This window comes from Antechinus flavipes, chromosome 1 (genome assembly GCF_016432865.1).
Source record: "Antechinus flavipes isolate AdamAnt ecotype Samford, QLD, Australia chromosome 1, AdamAnt_v2, whole genome shotgun sequence".
In the NCBI taxonomy this organism is placed as follows: domain Eukaryota; kingdom Metazoa; phylum Chordata; class Mammalia; order Dasyuromorphia; family Dasyuridae; genus Antechinus; species Antechinus flavipes.
Genome location: NC_067398.1, coordinates 244416946 through 244444054, shown reverse-complemented (window position 1 = coordinate 244444054; position 27109 = coordinate 244416946). Strand labels below are relative to the sequence as shown.

Here is a 27109-nt window from a genome sequence, read left to right as displayed (position 1 = left end):
GACCTGCCTCCCCGCCCCGCCCCCGCCTTTGAGAGTCAAGATCGAGGCCCGGGTGCGAGTTCCGGGAGGATCTTTTAGGCCGAGGAAGAGAAGGGACCAGATGTTGCCTGCGAATCACTGCTGGACAGAGGCCCTGAGAACTGCTCAGTACTTGCTCAGAAGTACTTGAGCGACCGGATGCCGACTGATGCCCTTAATGCAGATGGCGTCATGATGACTTCACTCTCCCGATACAGACGGTTCTTACTGCGTGGTTGCCGTGGTCGCCCTCTTTCAAGATGGCCGCATCACAGCTTCTCAACACTTTTCCCTTAATTTTTCGGTACAATTGTTAGGTGGGGACATCTGATCCTTATCTTGGAAAAAATACAAAATACCATCTTGACCAAAACTACCAAAAACTAACTATGCTGTGTAATTGTGTCTTTCTAAACTACAACAATAGGTGTCAAATAAATGCTTGAAATGAATAAAAGGGGATGCCAAAATTTCAGTGTTGGGATTTGCTGTAAGGGATTAGCCCGCGGTCTAAGGTAAATAGGGTTCACAGAAATATGCCAGCGTTAGCATTCTGTAGAAGACTGCGGAACTCTCTGAGGACGGAAAAGTGCATTTAGATGAGGGAGGTATCCCCAAAGAAAAAATGGTTTAGAAGAAATGCTTACTCCATATAAGATAAATTTAAAACAGCAAGGAGCCTTAAAGTCAGTCACTCAGTCCAAGCCTCTTATTATTCAGATGAAGAAACTTAAGCCTAGATAGACAAGATATTTGTCCAATGTCACACAGATAACTGGGTGGCAAAGTGGATTCAATCCCAGTTCCTCTAATTCCAAATCCCCCGTATACCACTCTATCACTGAAATATGGCCAACAAAAAGCAAATTTAAAAAGAATTTGGGATCAGACAAATCCATAGTGTAGGAAACTAGGCTTTTAAATAAATATGTAAATATTCTGTATAAGCTGGTCAGATCTTTTCAAAAGATGGAAAAGGCCAAAGAAAATTATGCAAGCCCAGTTTGTTTTTACAATATGTGGTGGGACACCCTTTCACTGTAAATTAAAGGATCTGAATTAATAAAGCCATATAACTTATGGTTTTAATTTATTCAAAATCATTCTTTAAGCAACAAGTAATGTGGTTTGGGGCAAAAAAATTGAGTCAGATATTTCATGTAGACAAAATAATTTAATTATCAAGACAACTATGAATAAGGCACTTGTAAGGTACAATCCAGAAAGATTTTTACGAAATTGAGCAAGAACAGAGAAACACATATAAAAAGTGAGAAGGATGTGCAAAAAAAGAAAAAGGACAATTATTCATCCCTGCCCTGAGAAAGATCAACATGATGATAAAACTATTACAAATTAGAACAATTCTGAAAGTTGTTTCTAACTAGAGATAATAAGAAAAGAGATCTATTAATAAGTCTTTTTCTGTGGCAGGTTTCTACTTATTCTAATAGAAGAAAATGCAAAATATCAAAGATTTAAATACTATATAACCATATTGGATAACCCATCCTAACTACTCAGTTTTTCAGTTGAAGGAATAAAAGTTAAAATAAAAAGAGACTATCTTATGCTTCTTCCACAAGACAAAAGTGGACATTCTTCTTTTAGAGTATCATAAATAAATTATCTGGTAGTTAATACATAGTAAATATATCTTTTCTAAAATAGAACATGGATACCAGCAAAACATTACCATCTGAAGGAAAAGGTAGGGACCAGAGATTTTAAGTTAAAATTTCAAGGTGACTAGCCAGCTGCCTAGAGACAATCTATTTAATTGGTTGAGTGAGTGCATGGATCATCTAATGGACTAATTGGCAATGGGGCATTCCTTGTATGAGTGGGATAACATCTATGAGGTATTTCATAAAGCAATGCCTTATAAAAGAAAACCAAACCTATGAACAGTTTTGGAGAAACTAGGGGGAGGAAGTGTTGCTTTCTTCTTTTGGTCTAATACTAAGAACCCTAGGGGCAGAACCCATACTTAATTCCCTTCTTGGTCCCAAAACACTAGCTAAGTGAGCAGGGTACCAAGAAAGACTGGAGTTTCAACCTAAATCCAGCAAAAATAGATCTGTTTTGATCAGCTGTCTAACTTAAAACTCTCAATGGAAATCATTAGTCCTTCACTTGTCTCCTTCTGTTTCCATTAACATTCCCTAGAGAAGTTCTACCAGACCTCCTATCTCTTTAAACCCTCAGTTCTTATCACTGCCCTCCCAACACATAGGTGGCCTGACCTCATACTTTATATAGAAGATACAGCCGTCGGGTATGAGCTTCTTCACATCTCTCCCAGATTCCTTCATCCACACTCCTGGAATATATCTGGATAATAACGGCAGTGTACAGGGGGATCCCGGGCACCTTGGTCAGAGGATTCTGCTGCAGACTGTCTTGCTGATGGCATGCTTCTCCAAATCTCAGTGCCAGAACGATGGATCCACTGGTGTGCTTCAAGGGCATACTTCCGTTTGAACCGCTTCCCACACTCGGGGCAGGGAAAGGGTCTTTCATCAGAGTGAATACGCCTGTGGCTTATCAGTAAGGAGGAATATGTGAAGCGGCAACCACACTCTGCACAGGAGTATGGTTTCTCCCCTGTGTGAGTGCGACGGTGAGTAGCTAGTTGGTAAGGATAAACAAATTGTCGCTTGCAGTCAGGACAGGAATAGGGCTTCTCCCCTGTGTGTGTACGTCGCTGATGGATGACTAGGGACCTTCTCTGTCTGAAACAGCGTCCACATTCAGGGCATGTGTAGGGCTTCTCACCTGTGTGGATTAGCTGGTGTTGGACAAGATACTTCTTTTGGAAGAATCGTGCCTCACACTGATCACAAGGATAGGGACGTTCCCCAGAATGCATTCTTTGGTGGCTGACCAGTAAATAGGGATAAGCAAAGTGGCGTCCACAATCAGGACACATATATGACCTCTTCTGGTTGGGATTACATTGGTGGAGTGCAGCGATAGAGTGTTTATGCAAAGACTTGCCACAGTCAGTGCAGGAAGAATCTCCTTGTTCATGGGAAAGGCCTGGTGGACCTGACAGATTGTTCTTCAGAAGTGCTTCATCAAGTTCCTGGAGTCCAGGCCCTTCTATCTTCCACTTTTCAGGCTTATTCCTGGTTCCTATTAGAAAAAATGCAAGAATTAAAGGTCTATCAGGTTTTGTCCAATAACACATATTTCAAATATGACAAGAAATAGATCTAAATGAGAAATGGGGAATGGCAGAATTCACATGGAACACACATACTCAGGACAGTTAAAGGGAATTGTTAATTTGGTATCTGCAGGTATTCTTATGGAATTTCAGAAATAACCCAGTAACCATATAGCCAATGTATGTTCAGAAGGACTATAGGGGTCTTAACTCTCTCCCATAAACAAAAGTCATTATTTGTGGTATAAAAAAATCCCTTGAAAAACAAGAGTCAGGTGACATGAGTAAATACTAAAATATTACTTTTGTAGTTAATATTTATATTAACTATAAACTTTCTGTGGTGATAGAATTTTAGGATTCATGGAGACCCTACATTCAGGAACAGAAACAGTTCATCAAACCGTGATCTAGTCATTCACTGACACACTAGAATCACTAGGAAGTATGGGGATATTGAAGAAAGCAATCTTTGAGATACTTAAGGGGCATGAGGCTGGCTCAGTGGATAGAATGATGGGCCTGGAATGAGGAAGATTCATTCAGTTCAAATCTAACCTCGAACACTTCCTAACTGTGTGTCTATTGGCAAGCCACTTTACCCTGTTTGCCTTAGTTTCTTCATTGTAAAATGAAATATAAAACGAACCATTCAAGGATCTTTGCCAAGAAAACCCTAAACAGAGTCTCAAAGAGTCAGACAAACTGAACAAGTGAACCTGAATTGTTTTAAGGGTATAGGAGAGGTTGAGCTCTAAAGCCAGTGTGGAGAAGAAACACTGTTCTAGTCCTGGAAGATCTCAGTAAAAGGGTCCTGAAATGGGACAATCGAGGGTGGGAATGGGCTTTATCCAGGAAAAACGTCGGTGCCTAGGCTGGATTTTCACCTCACCTCCTAAGTGTTCCGCTCCTCTCTCCCTTGCCTCCTCGGGGTCCCGGGCATCCGGACCCCAAACCTCTGTCTCTTCATCCATCCAGCAAATAAGAGCAGGTTTAGGGCCTGGGAAACCTGGAAGATGAACACAAAATTGGAAGCTCTTGGTGGAGGGTAAGCCACGCCTCCGGGACGCCCCACTCTACGCCACGCCCACGGTCCGCCCCCGCGCGGCTGCGCCCCTCACCCAGAGCGCCCAGGTGGCCGTAGGTCTCCCGCATGACGTCCCTGTAGAGGACCCTCTGCGCTGGGCGCAGCCGTCCCCATTCGTCTGGGGAGAAGTACACGGCCACATCGGCGAAGCTCACGAGGCCCCGCGCCCCCGGCCCGGGCCCGCTCATTGTCCGCCCCGGAGACTAACGTGTCCCTCTCCTTTCACGGCCGATCGGACTCGGGCCTTGGCGTTTGGGTATCCGAGATTCTGGAGCACAGAGCCGCCTCAGTAGCCCAAGGGACCGGAAGCGACCTTCCGGAGACCCCTGTTCTAGAGTCCGAAGAAGCCGTTAGGGGTTGGTCACATGAGTACTGCCCGGACGTGAGGCACCGGAAGTCGTTTAGCGTCCTCAGAAAACTTGGCGGCGCACTGGCTTCACGGCCCTTACACTAATGTTCTTCACTGGTCTCCGAGCAGCGCCCTTTTTCAGCATGGCGACAGGCCTGCTTCAATGTCCTGAAATTCCGCCCTTTAGTACGGTGGCCGCAGAGCACCGCGAGATGCTTGGTTCCCCAGGAAACGACTGTGGGATATTTCTGGATGTCCCACACGGCACCGGGAGTGCACTACAGCAGTGGTTGTTTGGGATAATATTTGGCTCTTCCCTTGAAAGTGAGAAGTAGCAGTCTTGCCGGAGGCGACGCCAATAATGGATCAGCTAAACCTTCCAGGAAAACGGGCATTACTTTGACCGTGAGCTCCGAATTCAGGGCTGGCTCGTACGGTTTGTACTCTGGGTTTGTACGGTACCACGTTCCTGCGCGATCACTGTGGCCTAGGAACCCTGCCCTTCACGCTAGCTTTGGGTCCGCCTCACTTCCGAAACGGCTTTTTTTCTGCATGTGTTGCACATAGATGAGGGGCTACCAGGTGGCCTTGTGAGTAAAGCTCTGGGCCTGGAATTTGGAAGAAGCCCAGTGTTTCAAACCCAGTGTCAGACACTTTCTAGCTCTGTGACCTTGGGAAGTCGCTGCACTTTAGCCTGCCTGTTTCATCATTTATAAAATGGGGATGATAACAGCACACATCTTCCAGGGTTGTAAGGATCAAATGAGATAATAATTGTAAAGAGTTTAACACAGGGATCGGCACATGGTAAAGGCCACTTTAAAATGTGACCATTTCTCTTTCCCCACAGAAATTTAAGCTTCTGAAACTCTCTCCAAATCTTCCTCTCCACAGACATAATGATATTCCTAAAGCCTAATCACTCCTCTACTCAAAAAGTTCATCCCCATTCTCCCTAGAATCAATGGAAACTTTATTATTTGGCTTTTAAAGCCCTTCATATCTTAGTTCCAGAATGGAAAGATTCAGAAAAATAATTACTAGATTAACAAGCTTTTAAAGTTTTTTGGGGAATTACTATACATATTCCAATGCCAACATTTCAGTCTAAGTATCTCAAGCTTAAAAAGTCCAAAATAGACATTCATTATCCCTACACACACATCCTTTCTACAACTGCCTTATTTCTGATAAAGGGTACCACCATTTTTTGTTCATTCTGATTTGTAGCTTAGTAGTCATTTTCAGTTCTTCACCCTGCTTGGATCATTACATCTAATTAGTTGCCATGTTTGACACAGATTCAGCCTTTCACATCCATCCCTTTCTCACATCACATTACCCCAATTGAAGATTTGGCAAACTCTTGGCTAGTCTACTGCATGGCTCCTGTTTTTTGTTTGTTTAATTTTTGTTTTTTGTATCCATGATATAATCTACTTCAGCTTCCCAACACTTTTTCCTAAAGAATCGATTTGACCATACCAATCTCCCAAACTCAAGAATATTAATTCATGTTAATAATTAATTTCATGTTACTTCTGTGATAAAATGCCAAACTTCTTCCTTTGACATTTAAAATGTTTCACTATTGAGCTTCAGCCAATTATCTCTCAATACTCTTCCTTATGTATTTTTAATATTTCAGTCCAATTGGACTTCCCGATGTATCCCATTTATGATCTTTCATCTCTTGTCTCCATGCTGGGAATACTTTCACTCTCATCACCTTGGTCTCCTAAAATCACAGCTGCCACCTTCTATTAAACTTTTCTGATTTCTCCAATTGTTGCCCCACTCCCAATTGCTTTATATTTACTTCTCTGTGTATCAGTCAGTCAACAAGCATTTATTAAGCATCTACTATGTGCCAGGCCCTGTGCAAAGCAAACACAGGAAAGATAAAGGTAAACCCCCTGAGGAGCTCACAATCTTAACCAGGAAGACAATATGCAAACTATATAGAAGGAAAATATCTGTGTGTATGTAGGTGTATACATGGTATATACATTTTTGTATATGTATCTATACATATATGTACATATGTATACATACGGAATAAATTGGAGATAATCTCAGAGTAAAGGAACTAAAAGGACTGGGCTTCTTGCAGAAGGTGGGACTTTAGCTGAGGCTTGAAGGAAGAGAGATCGAAGAGTTGAGGGAGATAGCCAATGAAAATGTTTCCAGTTGAGAGATGAAGCATAACATTGGAGAGGCAGCAAGGAAGCCAGTGTGATGTATCATGGGGAATGTGTTCAGTAAATTAGCTAGGTGGAGCCTTGGCATTATGAATAAGTATATAGCAAATACTTGTCTTTTGGGTACAGATCTGTGATTTTATAGGTATGGCAAACTATCAGGCCCAGCTTGGACTTGGACTACAATTCACATTCTTCAGAGAGCTGCTTGGGGCAGTGAGGTTGCTCAGTGGATAGAGCACTGTGGCTAGAGTGAAGAAGATCTGAGTTCAAATGTGGCCTCAAGACACTGCTAGCTATGCAATCCTGAGCAAGTCCTTTAACCCACATTACCTCCTTGAGAAAAAAAATTTTGGAAAATAAAGTTTATGGCAATAAGAGGTTCAGTGGATTTGCTCAGGATTAGACTTCAGTATGTGTGAGAGGCAGAATGTGAATTTTGACTCTGAGGCCAGGTTTTATCCATAATGCCACATTGCCTATAATTGATCTATATAAGATAGGAATCTGAATAAGACTTAAATCTTTTCTGACTGGGCTTGATCTCTCACATTTAAACTAGATTCACATACAAAAATCATCAATTAAAATCAATCAACAAGCATTTTACTATGTTCCAGGTACTCTTGCTATATGCTAGGAATACCAAAAAAAAAAAGACAGTAAATTGGAAATCTTAAAACTTTAAGATGAAATTAATAGAACTGAGTGTAAAAAAAATGAATTAATATTAGAAGTAAGTATTATGAAAATCAATAATAGATAAACCACTGGTTACTATGATTTAGAAAAAAGAAAAGAAATCAAACTACTAGTATTAAAAACAAAAAATCAATAAAGAAAATAATATCAAATGTGTTATTTTGCTAAATTATACACCAATAAATTTAACAACTTAAAGGAAATGGAAGAATATTTACAAAAATACAAATAGACCAGATTACCATAAGAGGAAATAGAATAGGCCTATCGTAGAAAAAGAAATTGAGCAGGCCATTAGTTAGCTTCCTAAGAAAAAAGCACCAGAACTAAATGAATTTACAAGTGAATTTTATTACATATTTAAAGACCAACTAATTCAAATATTAAATAAATTATTTGGAATAACAAGCAAAGAAGTTGTCCTTCCAAATTCCTTTTATGAAACAAATATAATACTGACATTTAAACCAGGAAAAGTAAAAACAGAAAGAAAATTATATACCAATTTCATTAATTAATATGGAAGCAAAAATCCTGAATAAAATACTACTAGTTAAGCAATTACTATAATATATTACAAAGATTATACATTGTGAACAAGCAGGATTTATATGAGGAATGCAGGGATGGTTTTAACATAAGGAAAACTATTAACATAATTGGTTATATCAGTAATAAAAGTAACAAAAAATGATATCAGTAGATGCAGAGAAGCATTTGCTTTAGAAAATATTCAACACGCATTCCTATTTAAAACACTCAAAAGTATAGGCATAAATGATTTTTTTCTTAGATAAGATGCATTTGCTTAAAAACATCAGCAACCATTATTTTTAATGGGAATAAGCTAGAAACTCTCCCAATAAAATCAGATGTGAAACAAAGATACCCGTTGTCACAAATATTCAATATTGTTTTGGAAATTCTAGCAATTGCAATAGGAGAAGGAAAAGAAATTGAAAAAATCAAAGTAAAACTTTGTCTTTTGCTGATAATATAATGATAATGCTTGGAAAATCCTAAAGACTCAACTAAAAAATTCATTGAAATGAAATTTCAACAAAGTTAACAGGATATAAAGCAAATCCACACAACTCATCAGCATATTATCAACAGGCTCCTGCAGGAAGAGATAAATAGAGATATCCCGAACAATGTATGTAAACAAAACCATAAAAATATTTGTGCCCAAATAAAATCAAGTGTTAATATATGGAGAAATATTAATTGTTCATGCATAGACAAGGCCAATATAAGAAATGACAATTTTATCAAAATTAATCCATATATTCAATGCCATGTCAATTAAAATTGCCAAAAAAATTATGGAGCTAGGAAAAAAACCTAACTCATTTGGAAGAACAAAAGATCAAGAAAGAAATAATGGAAAAAAGGTAAAGGAAGGAGATTTAGCAGTATCAGCTCTTAAACTATATTATAAGGCAGTAATTGTCAAAAACTATCTGGTATTGGCTAAGAAAGAGAAAGGTAGGTCAGTGGTACAGAGTAGATAATGCTATTTACAGCAGAAAATGAATACAGTTTCCCAGTATTTGACAAGTGTAAAGACTTAAATTTGGGGGATAATAATCTATTATTTGATGAAATTGTTGGGAAAGCTGGAAAGTAGTCTGGCAGAAATTGGACATAGACCAATATATCATATCATTTACCAAGATAAGGTCAAAATAGATACAGAACCTAGATATAAAGGAATATATTAGAAAATTTGAAGAATATGAAACATATTAACTATCAGACATGAATACTGATTAATTTATGAATAAATGAGATAGTGTTGTGAGATTAAAATGGATAATTTTTATTGCATTAAATTCAAAAGTTTATGTATAAATAAAACAAATGTAGGCAAGATCAAAAGGAAAGCAGTAAACTGGAAAATATATAGTTTCTCAAATATCTCACATCTTAAGTACTCAAAGAACTATATATAATCTATAAATCTATATTATCTATATATTTTCAAATCTATAAATCTATAAAGACGTGAGTTATTCCCCAATTGATAAATGATCAAAGAATATGAACAGGCAGTTTTCTGATGAAGAAACCAAAACAATTTATAGCCTTATGAAAAAATGCTCTAAATTATTATTGATTAGAGAAAATCATTTTTCACTTAATCAGATTCAGATCAGCTAAAATGATAGAAGGGAAAAAAACTTTTAAAAATGGGAGAAGGGAAAAATGATAACTATTGGAGGGCATGTGTGAAAAATTGGGACACTAATTCTTTGTTAGAGGATCTTTGAACAGATCCAACCGTTTTGGAGAGATATTTGTAATTATGCCCACAGACTTATCAAACTGCCTACCTCTCGAATCAGCAAAATCACTCTTGGGTCTTGTTCCCAAGATGATTGCGAAAAATGGAAAAGAACACTGTTCTAAAATATTTATAGTACACATCTTTGTAGTGGAAAAGAATTGGAAATTTCAGAGAGGTCCATCAATTGGGGAATAGTTAAAGAAATTTTGACATATCAATGAAAGTCTAATCAAGTGGAAAAATATCAAATGCTCATGGGTAGGCCAAGTGAATATAATAAAAATGACAATACGACCTAAATTAATCTACTTATTCAATACCATGCCAAACTCCAAGAAATTATTCTACAGATCTAGAAAAAATAATAACAAAGTTCATCTGGAAGAACAAAAGGTCAAGAATCTCAAGAGAATTAAAGAAAAATGCAAATGAAGGCAGCCTACCTGTACCAGACCTAAAACTATATTATAAAGCAGAGGTCATAAAAACCATTTGGAATTCGTTAAGAAACAGAGGAGTAGTTAATCAGTGGAATAGGTTAGCTTCACAGGACAAAATAATTAATGACTATAGTGATCTAGTGTTTGACAAACCCAAAGACCCCAACTTTGGGGATAAAAACTCACTATTTGACTAAAACTGCTGAGAAAATTGGAAATTAGTATGGCAGAAAGTAGGCATTGACCCATGCTTAATACCATATACCAAGGTAAGGTTGAAATGGGTTCATGACTTAAGACATAGTGATGTTAATAAGCAAATTAGACGAACAAAGGATAGTTTACCCCTCAGATCTGTGGACAAGGAAGGAATCTGTGGCCAAAGAAGAACTGCAGTACATTGTTGAAAACGAAATAGATAATTTTGGTTACATTAAGTCAAAAAGTTTTTGTATAAACAAAACCAATGCAGACAAGTTTATAAGGGAAGCAAACTGGGAAAAATTTTTTACATTCAAGGATGCTGACAAAGGCCTCATATAGAGAACTGACTCAAATTTATAAGAATTCAAGCCATTCTCCAACTGATAAATGGTCAAAGGATATAAACAGGCAATTTTCAAATGAAGAAATTGAAACCACTTCTAGCCATATGAAAAGGTGCTCTAAATCACTATTGATCAGAGAAATGCAACTCTGAAGTATCACTACACACCTCTCAGATTGACTTAAGATGACAGGAGAAGATAATGATGAATGTTGGAGGGGATATGGGAAAACTGGAACATTAATATATTACTGGTGGAGTTATGAACTGATCCAATCATTCTGGAGAACAATTTGAAACTATGCCAAAGATCTATCCAACTGTGAATACTTTTTGATCCAGCAATATTTTTATAGAGCCTATATCCCAAAGAGATCTTAAAGGAGGGAAAGGGACCCACATGTGCAAAAATGTTTGTGGTAGCCCCCTTTGTAGTGGCAAGAAATTGGAAACTGAATGGATGCCCATCAATTGGATAATAGCTGAATAAATTATGGCATATGAATGTTTGTGAATATTATTGCTCTGTAAGAAATGATCAGCAGGATGATTTCAGAGAGGCCTGGAGAGACTTATTTGAACTGATGCTAAGTGAAATGAGTAGAACCAAGAGAACATTGTACATGACAACAAGAAGATTATACAGTGATCAATTCTGATGAACGTGGCTCTTATCAACAATGAGATAATTCAGGCCAGTTCCAATGATCTTGTGATAAGAGAGCCATCTATTCCAACATAGCATTTTCACTCTTTTTGTTATTGTTTGCATTTTGTTTTTTTTTCAATTTTTTTCCTTTTTGATCTGATTTTTCTTGTGCAGCAAGATAATTGTATAAATATGTATACATAATTAGATATAACATTTTAAATATGTTTAGCATATATTAGATTACTTGCCATCTAGGGGAGGGGGTGAGGGGAAGAGGGAGAAATTTGAAACAAGGTTTTGCAAGAGACAATGTTGAAAAATTATCCATGCATATGTTTTGAAAATAAAAAGTTTCAATAAAAAATTAAATTTCATGGTGCAATATTACTCTTCTATAAGAAATGATGAGCTCTATGATTTTTAGAAAGCATGAAGTGACCTCCATGAAATAATGAAAATTAATGAAGAGAACCAAGAGAACACTGTATGTAATAACTGTATTGTTTTAAGAACAACTTGGAACAACTAAATCATTTTAACTATTATAAATAACCAAATTAACCTCAAAGATTCTATGAAGAAAACTGCTGTTTGAATCCAGAAAGGAATATTGCTATGTTGTAGGAAATAAAGAGCTGCTTGTTTTAGAAAAACATGGAAAGATTTGGACAAATGAAGGAAGAGGCTATCCACTTTCAGAAGAAAAAAAATATAATAGGAAATAAGCATAGTATGGTCTTACATATGAGTATGAGAGCATATAGTTATAAATGTATTTATAGATATCGATATATAGATATATACACAAGATTATTTCATCCTTCTTTAGAGTGGGAGAAAAGAAAAAGTAAAAAGTGCATGGCAGAAAACAAAAGAAAACCAAACAGAGCAGTTTTTAAAACGATATATAGTGTTTATTACATAGGTTTTCTTGAAATGGAAATTTATTGCCTTATATAGAATCCTTTCTTATGGTCTGCTGTGTACATAGTAAATTTTTTTCTCATTCCAAAAAAAAAAATTACATGAGAAAAAAACTAACAAGCATTTTACTATGTTAGGTATTCTTGCTAAGTGCTAGGAATACAAAAATTAAGAAAAAAATCAAAAACAACAAAATGAAACAGCCATTACATTTTAACGAGGGAGACAATATATATAAGTACAAAATGAATCTAGAGTAGTTTTAGGATAACATGTACTAGTAATCTGGAAGGACCGAAGACTTATTAAGGTGTTACCTGAGCCAAGTCCTAAAGAGGGTTGTTTGTCTTTTTTTTTTTTTTGGTGAGCCAACTGGGGTTAAGTGACTTGCCCAGGGTCACACAACTAGTAAGTGTCAAGTATCTGAGGTTACATTTAAACTCAAGTCCTCCTGAATCCAGCACTAGCTCCATCCATAACCCTTTGTTCTTTGTTTTCAAAGATGATCCATTACATTATGGGGTGAGGACTAGATTCATGTGTGATTTGGATTTAATGAGACAAGGATGAACAAATTTCTCAGCCTAACTCTTTTTCTAGTCACCAAAGTTCAATGGCAACATGGAATTGAAGGAAACCAGAGAATCTCAAAGGTGGAGGTAAAGAGGGAATGCATTTCAAGCACTGGAAGGGAAAGAGTGGGGCATAGTAAGGGAGGCACAGGAGACACTGAGTGCCAAGGACATGGGAGATAGGTTCTGAGTGTGAAAGCCAGTATGGGGGGAATTGAAGAAGCTGAGAAGAATAAAATGAAGAAGGAAAGGTAGCAAAGGACAGGTTGTAAAATGCTTTAAAGGTCAGGCAGAGCAGATTATATTTGTTTCTGGATAGGAAAAGGAGAAAGGACATATCTGGAAATGGTGATTTAAAAACAAAAGATATACCAAGACTCCCTGACTCACTCTCTGCTTTTACCTTTGAGATTTTACCTCAACTCCAGTGGCTATTCAGGATCTCCCAAAATGAATCCTTTAAAGCTCTCAACACATCTTTCTCTTTTTTAAAAAAATCATATATCCTTCAGAATTCAAATCTTGGATAACTGTATTGCTGAGAATAGCAAAGTTATTCACAGCTGATCATACGGTATTGCTGTTACTGTGCACAATGATCTCTTGGTTCTGCTTATTTCACTTTGCATCAGTTCATATTAGTCTTTTCTGATTTTCCATTACAATCATATATAACTTGTTCATCCATTGTCCAATTGATGGACAAACCCCTCAATTTCCATTCCCTTACTATCATTAAAAGAGCTGCTATAACTATTTTTGTATATATAGTCCATTTCATTTTTTAAAAATTACTTTGGGATACAGACCTAATAGTGCCAACATATCTTCCTACACATAAGGGGTGCTTGACAAAGGTATGTCAAATTGAATTGAAAGAGGAAGAGACGGAGGCTCAAGCAGGACAGACTCTTAAGGTTGTAAGTGCCATCAAGTAGCAATAGGAGCCCGGAGGCTTGATACTCAAGGATGTGTAAAGGCTTCATTCAGTATGCCACTAGATCTTTGGTTTTATAGATGCTATTCCTTCCAGGGATGTACATTTTAATTTATCCATGCCCACACATTCTGTGAGACTCTCACCCATGTATTTCCATAAATTTGTCTCAAGGAGTCCATCCAATGAACTATAGGCTTTTATTCTCCTCAGATTAGAATGAGGAAGATTCGAGTTCAAATCCTTAAGACTCTCAACAGGCAAGAATAATTCTGAAGAAGTCACTTAATTTCTGTCAATCTTAGTTTCCACATCTGCAAAATGGGGAGAATAGCACCTACTTCCCAGGGTGGTTGTAAAGATAAAGTGAGATATTTATAAAGTGCTTTGCAAGCCTTAAAGCACTATATAAATTCTAACTATTATGATTATAGGACTAGTCTTTCAATCCTGTATTTTATTATAATGGCATCCTTTACTTCATACTCATTCCCACCAGAAGTCTTTTTTATTCCAAACAAGTGTAATGTACTCGTTCTCAAGAGACTGTAGTTTCCTATATAACATTGTGGGGTTTTTTTCTTATATACACAACTATTTGCAAGCAAGTTGGCCCAGTGGATAGCTGGACCTACAATCAGGAAAATTTCAGTTCAAATTTGCCTCAGATATTTACTGGCTATATGGCCTGTCTCTTCATTTCCTCATCTTTAAAATGGGCAGCCATCATAAAAATAGGCATTTATCTCCCAAGGTTGTCATGAAGATAAAATAAGATGATATTTATAAACCATAAAGTGGATTATAGACATTAGCTATGATGATGATGATGGTCTCTGTGAGCTTTCCTTTCCCTTTCTAATTTTTCTATTCTCAAGTCTCTGTAGGACCTATTTACCAATTATTTCAAGTCCTTTAATGCTTTAAATATTTCCTTTTTTTTTTTTTTTAAAGTCAGCATGGCCAGATTCTTAACTTGTAATATCTAAGTTTCTTTTCACTTTGTACAAGTTTTCCTCTCATCTTTTCTTCCTGGATCTGAGGATAATTGGGAGAACCCTTTTTGCTCTTGTATTTCACTGTCAGCTATACAATCTTTGTGGTTAAATCTGAGAAAATTTATAGGTAGTTTTCTTAAGGGCTTACTTTGTGGACAGCTTTTTAAAAAATGTGAGTCTTCTCCTGTTTAGTTTATATTCTTGAAATTTAAAATTATCACTATAATGAAAGCTTTTATATTTCTAGGTGATAACTGGGTGACCTAGAGCAACCCAGTTTCCTCTTCTATATGTAGCAACCTCCCATATATTTCTTACCCTGAATATTTCCAAACTAAACTTTATGTACACACTCCAAGATTAACTACCATGGAGAATAATCATAATGATCCTTATTGGTGAATTCTAGAGTCACTTTTAAAAGACAAAACTTTTCAGCCATTAAGCTTTTTGATGTTCTATTCTCTGGTATTGAGAACATTACTCTTAGGTGCATCTGTAATACTAAGGGAAGACAATGACATCTAACTTAACAAACAGTGCATTGGAAAATCTTAGGCCAATCTGTGTTAAGTATGCCAGTGGATGTCCAGTTAACTATTTTTCTTTCCTAGAAATAAAGCCCAGAGCCATAGCAAAAGTATGATTTTGTACTGGCTTCAATAATCTTAATGATGTTAATGATTCCACTGGAAGAACTACATCTCTCTCTTTTTTTATTTTTTTATTTTTTTTTAATTTTTATTTATTTATTTATTTATTTTAATAATAACTTTGTATTGACAGAATCCATGCCAGGATAATTTTTACGCAGCATTATCCCTTGCAATCACTTATGTTTTGTTTTTTCCCCTCCCTTCCTCCTCCCCCCCCCAAGATGGCAAGCAGTCCTATATATGTTAAATATGTAGCAGTATATCCTAGATACAATACATATTTGCAGAACCGAACAGAAGAACTACATCTCTCAATGCTTACAGTTGTGTAGGTCCTTAATAAATGTTTTAAGATCAAATTTGACTAAATTGAATTGAATGCCATGCTGAAATGTTTAAACATTACTCTGCATATATTAGGAAGTCATGAAAAGTTTCTGAAAAAAATTTGCATAAAGAGTCTTTAAAAGTCTGGAAGAAATAGTTGAATGGCTATGATATAAGGGGATTTTCTGTCTCTCTGATCTTTTTTTTGGGGGGGAGGTAAACCTGGGTTCGAATCTCAACTCCTCCCAGCCTTTGGGAGGGGCCCCACCCTCCTGTTTATAGGAAAAACTCTAAAATGGTAATCTCCACAAAATTCAATTCAATTCAATTGGAGATCTTGGCCTGGGGCATAATCACGACGCTTTATTGAGTTGAAAATTAGTCCCTCAAATTGCTCCCTAGCTCTGGCTACAAAAACCCAATATAACCAAAAGCCTGTAAACCCATCTCTGCTAAAGATCCTAACAGAATTTTGCCCACTGATGAAGATATTTCTTCTCAGTGTAATAAACCCATTTTTGCCACAAACCTCGCCTTTCAGGATTGCAAATTCTTTTGCAAAATCTGTGGGATTTCTCACCCTCATTTCTCACATATTAACATTTGGTGGCCCATATGGGGATCCACGAAATTTTGGCCAAGGTAAGCCTTCTCTTGCTATTGTCTGTTCTATAGCTGGGACACCCAAATACCTGGGAAGATTTAGGTTATAAGGACCTCTAAGCTCAAGCAGAATTCCTTGGCTGGGGACTTGCATTTTAACAGAAGCACCCCTTAATCAGGGAACTTATGTCATTTCCCGTTCTAGGGATGAGGCACTATAGAATTTGGGAAACCTAAGACTTGTATAGAAGTCATTAATAGTTCAATGTCAGTTTATTAGGTTTTTAGGGGAGTGTCTCAGGTATCTGGGCTTGGCCTGTGCTATTTGTCTTAGATAAGGCAAAGATGGAAGGTTTATAAAAATTTCAAATATCACAGAGATGGAAAGAATAACTAACAAACTGGATGACAGAGTCAGAATTTAAAAAATAGTTCAATAGTCATGGAGACTGGAATTGAATCTAATAATAGGGATAAGTGAAAAGTCTTATGCTTGGATTCAAAAATTTGATTTCCACAGAACAAGATGATTAGCCAAATTTGTATAAGGGAAGAATGGGAATTTTGGTGGGTGACAGTTTCAATGAGTTAACAATGTATGTCAAAAAAAAGTTATGATATTGAGTTGTAGTGAGTGTCAAAGCTTCTAGGAATAAGTTGATTGATAGCTTCATTATAGATTACAGGGCCATGTGTATAGTATTATATTCAGTTCTGGTTTCCATGGTATAGAAAAGAAACTCAAACAGCATTCTGAGGGGAGCAACTAAAATGATGAAGGGTCTTGAAGAGAGCCATAGAAATCATGGTTGAAAAACATGAGGGTGGAAAGAGGTGAAGTTCAAAATGAAGATTTCACATCAGTGTTTGGCATTAAAATTGTTGATATTTGAAGGGCAATTATATGGAGAATTCAGATTTATTTTGTTTGGCTCCCAAAATGTGGACAATGATTAGAAGCTGAAAAGAGGTCTTATTAAGTTTGATATATCTACAAGGGTTTTCAGGAGAGGAAAAGCTTCAGTAGCTTTTCCCTTACTCTTTGTCAGGAAGCCTTCAAGCAGAGGTTAATGACCCTTTGTTGGGTATTTGGTGATAGGGGTTCTTTTTCTGGTATTGAATGGACTACATAGCTACTGAGTTTCATTAAACATTTTTAAATTCTCTTGAGTTGGAACAGAGAGCCTGGAAAAGGTTTACTAATTTGGAGGCACTTGGGATAATCTAGATGGGAGATAATTCAAGGGTCTACATTTGAATGAAGGTCATAAGAATGGAAGGGGATAGAAACAAAAGAATTTGAAAACTGAACAAGGGAGTGATGTCCAAGAAGCCTGAGGTTTTTTATGGAAGGACACAGGGAATTAAGAGAAACAAGTCAAGAGGAGAGATAATGATTTGGGTTTGGGTTAATAGCAGAACTCCATAATATAAAAATCCAACTATTATTAAGAAATATAAGAATGATGTTCTAAACTAGATCTCTCCCAAGTCTAGCCTCTTTATGTAGCTGGGACTGAGCTAGTGCTCTGATGAATAAAATACAAATCTGTAGCTTTTAGAGATTCCTTGTACTCTACAAAATCAAAACCTAGGGGATACAGTGATAGGCAGGGGCTCATGGGAAAAGATTTTTTTTTCCTGAGGCAAGTGAGGCTAAGTGACCTGCCCAGAGTCATACAGCTAAGAAGTATTAAGTGTTTGAGGCCAGATTTGAACTCAGATCCTCCTGACTTCAGGGCCATTGTACCATCTAGCTGTCCCCTGGGAAAGAATCTTAAAGTGAATTACAGATCAATCAAATCTATGATCTGATATTTTAAGAAAATGCCTTATGTAGAGCAATAAGTCGATCCCTAAAGATGATGTATCATAGTTTCCCTACAAAAGACACTGGATATCTTCCAATTTATAGAATTCTAGGCAGACATCCAGGCAGACAGGGCAGAGGCTGATAGCATTTCTTTGAGAGCACATGAAGCTTGGCAGAACGTGCCATTCAAATTTTTCTTTCTTTTTTTTTAAATCTCCTAAATCCATTCTTTATCCTCCCTAACTTCCTTTCTTTCTGTGTCATTCATTCTACTCTGACTTCACTTTGCTTCCTTCATCCTGATGTTACAGTTAAGTCAGTTCAACCTTATGCTATTAGTTACCACTGAATTATTGTGTTCACTGCCTCCATTACCTCACCTCACTTTTTAACGTCTTGGAGCAATATGGCTTCCAAGCTCTCTCTTCAGTGGAAACTGCTCTCTAAGGTTACACAGAGATCTTTTTTTCCTGAGGCAATTGGAGTTAAGTGACTTGCCCAGGATCTCACAGCCAGAGAGTGCTAAGTGTCTGAAGCTGAATTTGAACTCAGGTCCTCCTGACTCCAGGACCAATGTTTACTTTACCATCTAGTGAGTGAGGTGATGTTGTAACAGCTGGCCTTCATCCCCATCCCACCTTCCTGCTGCCCAGTTCCAATCCTTCTTGATCTTTTTGACACCATTATTCACTTATTCCTCCTAGATCCTCTCTCTGGATTTATATAACATAATACTCACATAGTTCTCTTCCTACCTGTCTGACCATTTCCTTTTCAGTCTCCTTTGCTGAGTGTTAAGCCTGGAGTCAGAATACTCATCTTCCTAAATTCATATCCTGCCTCAGAAACTAAGTATGACCCTGGGCAAGTCACTTAACTCTGTTTCCCTTAGTTTCCTCATCTGTAAACTGAGCTAAAAAAAAAAAAATAAATGGAAAATCACTTCAATATCTTTCCCAAGAAACTTCAAATAGCATCACAAATAGTCAGATACAACTGGAAAACAACTATTGCAGTCCCACCCCCTTTGCATGGGTGTATCCTTAGACTCCTTTTTTCCCTTATATTCTATTTCCTATATTCTTTTATAAATTTTTTGGTAATTTTATCTCATGCTAAATTGAATCTCATGAGTTCAATTATCATCTTTATGAGAATGGGTCCTAAACATACACATCTAGTTGCCAGGTTACGAATTGGCTACTGGACATCCCTACTCAGGTGTTCTATTGCCTTCCCAAACTCATTCTGTCCAAAACTCAATGTGTCTTCCCCCAACCCAATCTTACCTCTTTTATAACATTTTATTTCAGTTAAGGTAGCAACATCATTCCAGTTATTCAGGTTTGCAACTCTGGAATTGTCATCCTCATCATTCCCTCTCTGTCACCCTCCTTATTCAATCATTTGCTAAGTCTTGTACCTTCTCTCGCTATAAAATCTCTTGTCTCTCTGCACTCAAACAGCTACCGCCCTAATTTAAACTCATTATCTCTTACCTGAACCTATTCTATTTGTCTCCTAACTGGCCTCTGCCTCATGTCTCTTCCCTCTTCAATCTATCTTTGGTTGCTAAAATGATCCCAAAATACAAGTCAGACCACACCACTCCTCTGCTTAACAGCTTGTGTCTATTGGCTTGATGGAGAAAATATGAGCCCCTGAGTTTGGAGTTAAAGACCCTTTACCATCAAGGCTCTAGTCAGCCAAGCTGAGCTGACTTCACATCATTCCCTCTGGTATTTCCACCTTATAACAAAGCTGGTCTACGTGTTGTTCACCAAATGTGGTATCTTATTTCTTACCCTCATAATTTTAGTCAGACTCTCCTTCATCCCTTTAAGGCTCCCCCTCCTCAAATACACCTTACAGAACTCCCCTGGCTCTCTTCATGTCTCACATCAGGGACCCCCTTCCAAAAGAGGCTTTTTCTGATCTCCCCAGTTCCTCTTTTACCCTCCCCCAAGATGAGTTTGTATTTACTCTTGTATATAATTCCTATAGATTTGTACGACAAGCTGTTTCTTCCCCCCAGCAGAATGTAAGCACTTTTAGAATACTGTTAACACTGTCATGTATGATCTCTGGATCAAGATGTTTTTGTTCAATTTTCTTTGTAAAGAGGGAGGGTTCAACTTGGGTGGGGGGCAGTGGAAAATGACTAATGAAGACAGAAAGACTCGAGAAAACTCCTTGAAGTTCAGGACTGGTATGTGTGTGTGTTTTTGGCCCTAGCATAAGAGCTAGAGCTCATCTCATTTACCTATGGGTACCATTATGCCTGAAAGGCAAACCATCCTTTTATAAAGTAATGGCATACCTGAGGGAAAAAATCACTGCAAACTAGGGTTGAGGACTTGGAATGTCTCCTTGACTAGAGTTGAATGTGCATTAAGTCCTTGATTATAAACTGTGTAAACACTAAACTTCTCTGACTCCTAGAGATTGGTATACTGAAGGAGAATACCAAAAAATGGTAAAGTCCTAACCTTAGCCTGGTAGAACTACTCACCTTTTAGATTTGTAATGTTGAACTTCAACCTCGGTCACAGGGACTGGTCGATTCTTTTATTTCTCTTATGCTTTCCTTAATCCTGGCAGTTACTCCAGAATTTAATTTTTTTGCTACCCCCTCTAATAGCTTTCCATCCTCTTCAGTAGAACAACCACATGGCCATGCTTTAGACTGCATGGAGAAGATTGGAACTACCTGACTGGAGCTCTTTCATGTTTCCCTTCCCAAAGACTTGATCACCCACATGCCTGGAATATATCTGGGAAGTACCGGAAGTACACCAGGGGTTCCTGGACCCCATTCACAGAAGCCTGGGGAAGAGGCTGTACCCCAGTTCCCCCATTCTGCATCCTCTCAGTGCCAGACTGGTGGATCCACTTATGTGCTTCAAGAGCGTACTTGCACTTAAAACACTTCCCGCACTCCGTGCAGGGGAAAGGACGCTCATCAGAATGAATCCTCCGGTGGCTGACTAGTAAAGAGAAATAAGTGAAACAGACCCCACATTCAGAACAAGGGTTTCTCACCTGTGTATTTACGGCGATGGATAACTAAGGAGCCGCTCTGCCGAAAGCAGCGCCCACAATTAGGACAAGAATAGGACTTCTCACCCATGTGAATGAGCTGGTGCTGGACAAGATTCTCCCGGCGGGCAAAGCATGCTCCACACTGAACACAGGGGTAGGGATGTTCCCCAGAGTGCACATGCTGATGACTGACCAGGAACGAGGGATAGGCAAAGCAATGCCCGCAGTCAGGGCAGGAGTATGGTTTCTCACCTGTGTGGGTTCGCTGATGGATCACCAAGAGGGAGGGATAAGCGAATCGAAGCCCACAGCCAGAACAGGGGTACGGTTTATCACCTGTGTGTGCCTGATAGTGGACCACTAGGGATCCCTTCTGGCGGAAACATCGCCCACAGTCAGGACATAGATAGGGCTTCTCACCCTGGGGAGGAGCTGGTGCTGGACAAGGTTATTCCTTTGGGAAAATCTTACTTCACAATGAGTACAGGCATAGGGTCGTTCCCCTGTATGCACCCGTAGGTGGCTGTTGAGCAGAGAGGGATAGGCAAAGCTGCGCCCATAGTCAGGACAGGAGAAGGGTTTTCCAAACCCTGTGTGTGTGCGCTGGTGGATGGCCAGGGACCCACTTTGCTGGAAACAACGCCCACAGTCTGGGCACAGAAAGGGCTTCTCCCCTGTATGGATGAATTGGTGTTGGGTGAGATTTTTCCATTGTGAAAATTGTGCCCCACATTGTGCACAAACAAAAGGATGTTCCCCAGAATGTACATGCAGGTGACTCTCCAGTAGAGAAGGAAAAGCAAAATGGCTTCCACATTTAGGACAAAGGTAGGGCTTCTTCAGACTGGGGATACACTGGTGGAGTCTGCCTCCATCAACCTTGTAAAAAGCATGCAGTATCTCAGTTGGCAAAACCTCCTTTAGAGACTCTTTGGTTTCTTGGAATCCAGTCCCTTCTCACCACCTCATTTCCTTGTTCTGTTTTTCAGATGCTGGTAAGAGTTGAAGAGAATTTGTAACTAAAAATTAGGCACATTCTATCCCATCCTAATGTTGTATGGGATAGCACATTCATCCCATTGGAATTAGAGGGAATACCTAAATAAATAATATCAGAGAAGCTGTCTGGGTTCCCCCAGCCACTGGTTTGTTGGAGATTTTACAAGCTCTTGGAAGGAACTCTTTGTCCTATTCCTAGGCATCTGAAGAACTTCCACCCTCATTAGCAAGAGCCAATTATGCCTTGAAAATGGCCACAGAGACATAAGAAACCACCTCATCCTTCACTTTTCTAACCAAGGCCAAAATCCTACACCTAAGCCTAACTATCATAGATTCAAAGCAATTGAAAAGGAGAAAGAAAAATTGACCTTTAAGGAGAGGCTAGAAACTACCTTCTAATGTTTAAAACTTGCATTTTCTTTATGAAAATGGAGCTAGAGATAAGAATTACAACTGGAAAGAGAATAGTAAAATCAAATTAGAACCCCTATGCAAATAGGTCTCTGAATAAACTACTAAACCATAAAAATTAAACGTGAATAACAATGCTAGCAATACAGGCAGTGTGGTATAATGGAAAAAAATTGGCTTTGGGATCAGAGGACCTAGATTCAAATTTTACTTCCTGCCATTTACTGTGTGACATAAATCTCTCTGGGCTTTATCTGTTTTAGTTTGTTTGAGAGGCAAATGGGGTTAAGTGACTTGCCCAGTGTCACCCAGCTAGGAAGTGTTAAGTGTCCCCTCCTAACTCCAGGGCCAGCACTCTATTTACTGAACCATGTAGATGCCACCTCTGGGCTTTATCTGTAAAACAAAGGAAATGGAAAAAATGGTCTCTAAAGTTTTCCAAATCTCTCTTTCCTATGATTTGTCATGAGGCTCAAATGACAGCATGTTTGTTAACTTGCTTTAGTGATACATAAATGCCGTTACTATCATCAGTCTGTGGATAAAGGGCCGGCCTTTAGTCCCAACAGACCTGAGTGTAAGATGCAACCAACTTGACACATACTTGCTTATATGTCTCTGAGCGTATAACTTAACATAGCTTAGTTTATTCTATAGAATATATAGAAGACTATAAATTGCAGTGCAAGTACTGACCTCCATTGGTATTCTCCTTAAAAAAGAAATGAAATAACAGGCATAATAAAATTATTACCATTACTTCCTTGAGGTCATAAAAATTAGTAGCCTACACCCCTACCTGCCCTAATCTTACTATAATGGAGTAGGCTGTTCAGAGGGGCCAGAGTTGGTTTAGAGTAGATGACGACATCCCCATTGCTGTCCAGGGCTGGAAAAAAGTGAACAACCCCCAAACTCCAAAACCGAAGAACGTCAGAGCCTGCCAGGAGGAAGCAGGGAGTCTGGAAGACTGAACTTGACCTCGGGGACTGGTGCACGCAGACCTCGGCACGAACTAAAGGGCTTCCTCAGGATCTGAGCAATTTGGAGGTGGAACGGCGCATGGTCTCAATTCTCACCTGTGTAGTCTCCCCTTTCCTCCTCGGGGTCCCGGGCATCCGGACCCCAGACCTCTGGCTCTTGCTCTATCCAAGAGATGAGGGTGGGTTTGGGGCCTGGGAAACCTGCAGGGAGAATAGGGGTCCAGGCTGATGGATGAGACCTCGACGCTGCACCCCGGACCCTTGCCCTGACCCGCCCCCGCGCGGCCGCGCCCCTCACCCAGCGCGCCCAGGTGGCCGTAGGTCTCCCACATGACGTCCCTGTAGATAACCCTTTGCGCGGGGCGCAGTCGTCCCCACTCGTCCGGGGAGAAGTACACGGCCACATCGGCGAAGCTCACGAGACCCTGCTCGGCCCCGCTCATGGTCAGCGACGCCTCCTCCGAGCGCTGGGCGCCGCGGCCAACCGCGCCTGCCCGGGGACACCCGCGACTTTTCTTCGGGGCCCCGCCCACGCCTCGAGCTCTGCCAGCTGTCCGGCCTGGCCCAGTCGGGATCGGGAGGAGTCGAGGGGGCTGGAAGTGGCGACGTGTAAACCTAAAGCAGAGACGTCTGGATGGCTCACTAGAAGGAGACTAGGACTGGAGTTCTACCAGAAACGTAGTTCTAAGGCAACGTGGCATCGGCCTGATTTTTGTTAGAAAGTGCCCCCAATGGGTATTTTGTCTTCAATTTACAAATGTCTATTATGCGCCTACCGTATGCCAGTGCTCAGCACTGGAGATACAAATGCAAAAATGGAATAGCTCCTACCCACAAGGAGCTTACAAGCAGTTCTGAAAAATATGTACAAAATGCATGTATTTTTTGTTATTCAGTCGTTTTAGTTGGGTTCAATAGCATTTTATTTTTCCAAATACCTGTAAAGATAATTTTCAACATTCACTTTTTTAAGACTTAAGTGTTCCAAAATTTTCTCCCTTCATTATCTCTATCCCTTCCCCAAGGCAGCATGCAATCTGATATAGGTTAAATATGTGCAATTCTTTTACACGTTTCCATATTTGTCATGTTGTGCAAGAAAAATCAGATCAAAAGAGAAACACACACACATACAAGAAAAGAAAAACAAGCAAATAAAAAGGTGAAAACACTATGCTTTGATCCACATTCAATCTCCATAATTCACTCTCTGGATGTGAATGGCAGGTTCCATTATAAGACTTTTGGAATTGCCTTGAACCATTGCATTGTTGAGAAAAGCCAAGTCCATCACAATTGATCACCACATAATCTTGTTTTTAATAATTTTTTATTGACAGAACCCATGCCAGGGTAATTTTTTACAGCATTATCCCTTGCACTCACTTCTGTTCCGATTTTTCCCCTCCCTCCTTCCCTCCACCCCTTCCCCCAGATAGCAAGCAGACCTTTACATGTTAAATAGGTTACAGTATATCCTAGATACAATATATGTGTGCAGAACCAAACAGTTCTCTTGTTGCACAGGGAGAATTGGATTCAGAAGGTATAAATAACCTGGGAAAAAAACAAAAATGCAAGCAGTTTATATTCACTTCCCAGTGTTCTTTTTTTGTGTAGCTGCTTCTGTCCATCCTTGATCAATTGAAACTGAATTAGCTCTTTTTATCGACCACATAATCTTGTTGCTGTGTACAATTTTGACCAGATTGTGCTCACTTCATGCAGCATCCGTTCATGCAGGTCTTACCAGGTCTTTCTGAAATATCCTGCTGATCATTTCTTATAGAACAATAATATTCCATAACATTCATATACCATAATTTATGGCTGCTACATTTTTGCATATGTTGGGGGATCCGACCTTTCTTGATCCCATTTGGAGTCATTGGAGTGGTTTGTCATTTCCTTCTTCAGCTCATTTTACAGATGAGGAAACTAAGGCAAATAGGGCTCAGGGTCACACAGCTAAGTGTTTAAGTTCAAATTTGAACCCAGCACTGTCTTCCTGACTCCAGGAACGGCACAGGTACTATATCTATGCCCTACAGAATAAATACAAGGTAATTTTGGGGGGTGGAGAGATTAGCAATTTCAGGAGAGAGGAGGAAAATGGTGAAGGGGGTTGGGGGGACTTTCAGAAAGGAGTGTCAATTTAGGTGAGCTTTGAAGAAAGTTTGATATGCTAAAACTCAGAGAATGAGGAACAAGTTCATTCTTGTTATGGAGGCACAACTGTGTAAAGGCACAAAGGCGATTATGTTTAAGGAACAGCAAGAAAGCCCCTTTTTCTGGATCCTAGAATGCATGGAGGGGGAATGATATAAAATCAGTACAGACAGAATTTCTACTATAGTTAATAGGGTGATAATGAAGCTTTTTTTTTTTTTTTTGCTGAGGCAATTGGAGTTAAGTCCAGGGTCATACAGTTAGGAAGTGTTAAGTGTCTGAGGCCAGATTTGAACTCAGGTCCTCCCGACTTCAGGGCTGGTGCTCTATCCACTATGCTACCTAGCTGCCCTGAAGCTTAAGTAGAACAAATAGCATGGTCTGACTTGAAATTTAGGAATATCATTTTGGAGGCTATGGAAAGGATAGATTAGAAAAGAGAAAGATTGGAGTCAGGGAGACCATTTAGGAGACTATGGTAATATAGTGAAAGATAATAAGGGTCTGTGAAGAGAAAGATGAAAAATGGCTACAAGAGATTTCATAGAGGTGAGATGAGGAAAGCTTGGCAACCTGTTGGGTGAGATTGGGGAGGAGAAATTGGAGGATGGCGCCAGGGTTGCAAACCTAGATGTCTTAAAAATATGGTAGTATCCTTAACAGAAACTAGAAACTTTGGAAATGGGATGGATTTTAAGGAGAAAGATGAATTGTTTTGGAGATGTAAATTTGAAAAATCTAAGGGAACACTGAGGTAGTCAGTCCCTATCTATTCTGCAGTGTCTCTGCAAAGTAAATACTATTAACTAGCTTTTTAAAAAGCATGTTTGTTTTTTGTTGTTTTATTTTTGGATAAGGAATAGAAACTGTAAGTAGTTAGTTACTTGGGGTTATTTTAACATAAAGGTCCAGATATAACAGGTTAATTAAATAAGAAAATTGCCTTTTTTATTAGAAACATTCCAAAAGATGACAGAAGGAAACAAGAGACATGCAGAGAGATAGCAGAGTCTGCAGGCTCAGTTCATGGGGGAAGTAATGTCAGCCTCTTGGGAGTGCCTTCTTGGGACTTTGGCACTTCCTGGGACTCGCTGGTTTATTCGTACATCTCCCAACTTCATCTATCTGCCAAGTGATTTTGGTATGACTTGGGGGTGAAGGACCTACACTGGAACATTAAGTGAGATAGTTCTATTTTCCCTTTTTGTGATTTT

The 27109-nt window shown here is 38.9% G+C and overlaps 2 protein-coding genes across 3 annotated transcripts; both read right to left on the bottom strand.

Annotated features, from left to right (window-relative positions):
- Window positions 1-79: 79 nt before the first annotated feature.
- On the bottom strand, window positions 80-23807 carry LOC127563021 (zinc finger protein 785-like). Of its 2 annotated transcripts, XR_007953867.1 has the most exons (4): window positions 4312-23807; window positions 4083-4199; window positions 2265-3156; window positions 80-356 (listed from the first exon to the last, which is right to left on the bottom strand). XR_007953867.1 is itself a non-coding variant. In XM_051999194.1 (3 exons), the coding sequence occupies exons 1-3, from the start codon at window positions 4463-4465 to the stop codon at window positions 2330-2332; spliced, it is 1098 nt and encodes a 365-aa protein (XP_051855154.1). In that variant the 5' UTR covers window positions 4466-23807; the 3' UTR covers window positions 1173-2329. The 2 variants fall into 2 exon arrangements, 1 of the variants encoding a protein (XP_051855154.1); XM_051999194.1 differs by lacking the exon at window positions 80-356 and having other exon boundaries at window positions 1173-3156.
- On the bottom strand, window positions 21040-25465 carry LOC127545126 (zinc finger protein 785-like). Its single transcript, XM_051972214.1, has 7 exons — window positions 25446-25465; window positions 24025-24341; window positions 23823-23927; window positions 23543-23632; window positions 21802-22004; window positions 21331-21703; window positions 21040-21275 (listed from the first exon to the last, which is right to left on the bottom strand). Exons 1-7 carry the CDS (start codon window positions 25463-25465, stop codon window positions 21040-21042), a joined length of 1344 nt encoding a protein of 447 aa, XP_051828174.1.
- Between the last annotated feature and the right edge of the window lie 1644 nt (window positions 25466-27109).

Excerpts from the sequence above, each read along its gene's own strand:
- LOC127563021 (XM_051999194.1), bottom strand. The coding sequence starts at position 4,465 with ATGAGCGGGCCCGGGCCGGGGGCGCGGGGCCTCGTGAGCTTCGCCGAT. Across the intron at positions 4,200-4,311 it reads CGGCCACCTGGGCGCTCTGG|GTTTCCCAGGCCCTAAACCT; the intron begins GTGAGGGGCGCA and ends TTCATCTTCCAG. Across the intron at positions 3,157-4,082 it reads AGGAGCGGAACACTTAGGAG|GAACCAGGAATAAGCCTGAA; the intron begins GTGAGGTGAAAA and ends TTTTTCTAATAG.
- LOC127545126 (XM_051972214.1), bottom strand. The coding sequence starts at position 25,465 with ATGAACGGATGCTGCATGAA. Across the intron at positions 22,005-23,542 it reads TTATAGTAAGATTAGGGCAG|GGGAGAAGCCCTTTCTGTGC; the intron begins GTAGGGGTGTAG and ends TCATCCATACAG. Across the intron at positions 21,704-21,801 it reads ATGCCTGTACTCATTGTGAA|AAGGGATCCCTAGTGGTCCA; the intron begins GTAAGATTTTCC and ends TGTTTCCGCCAG.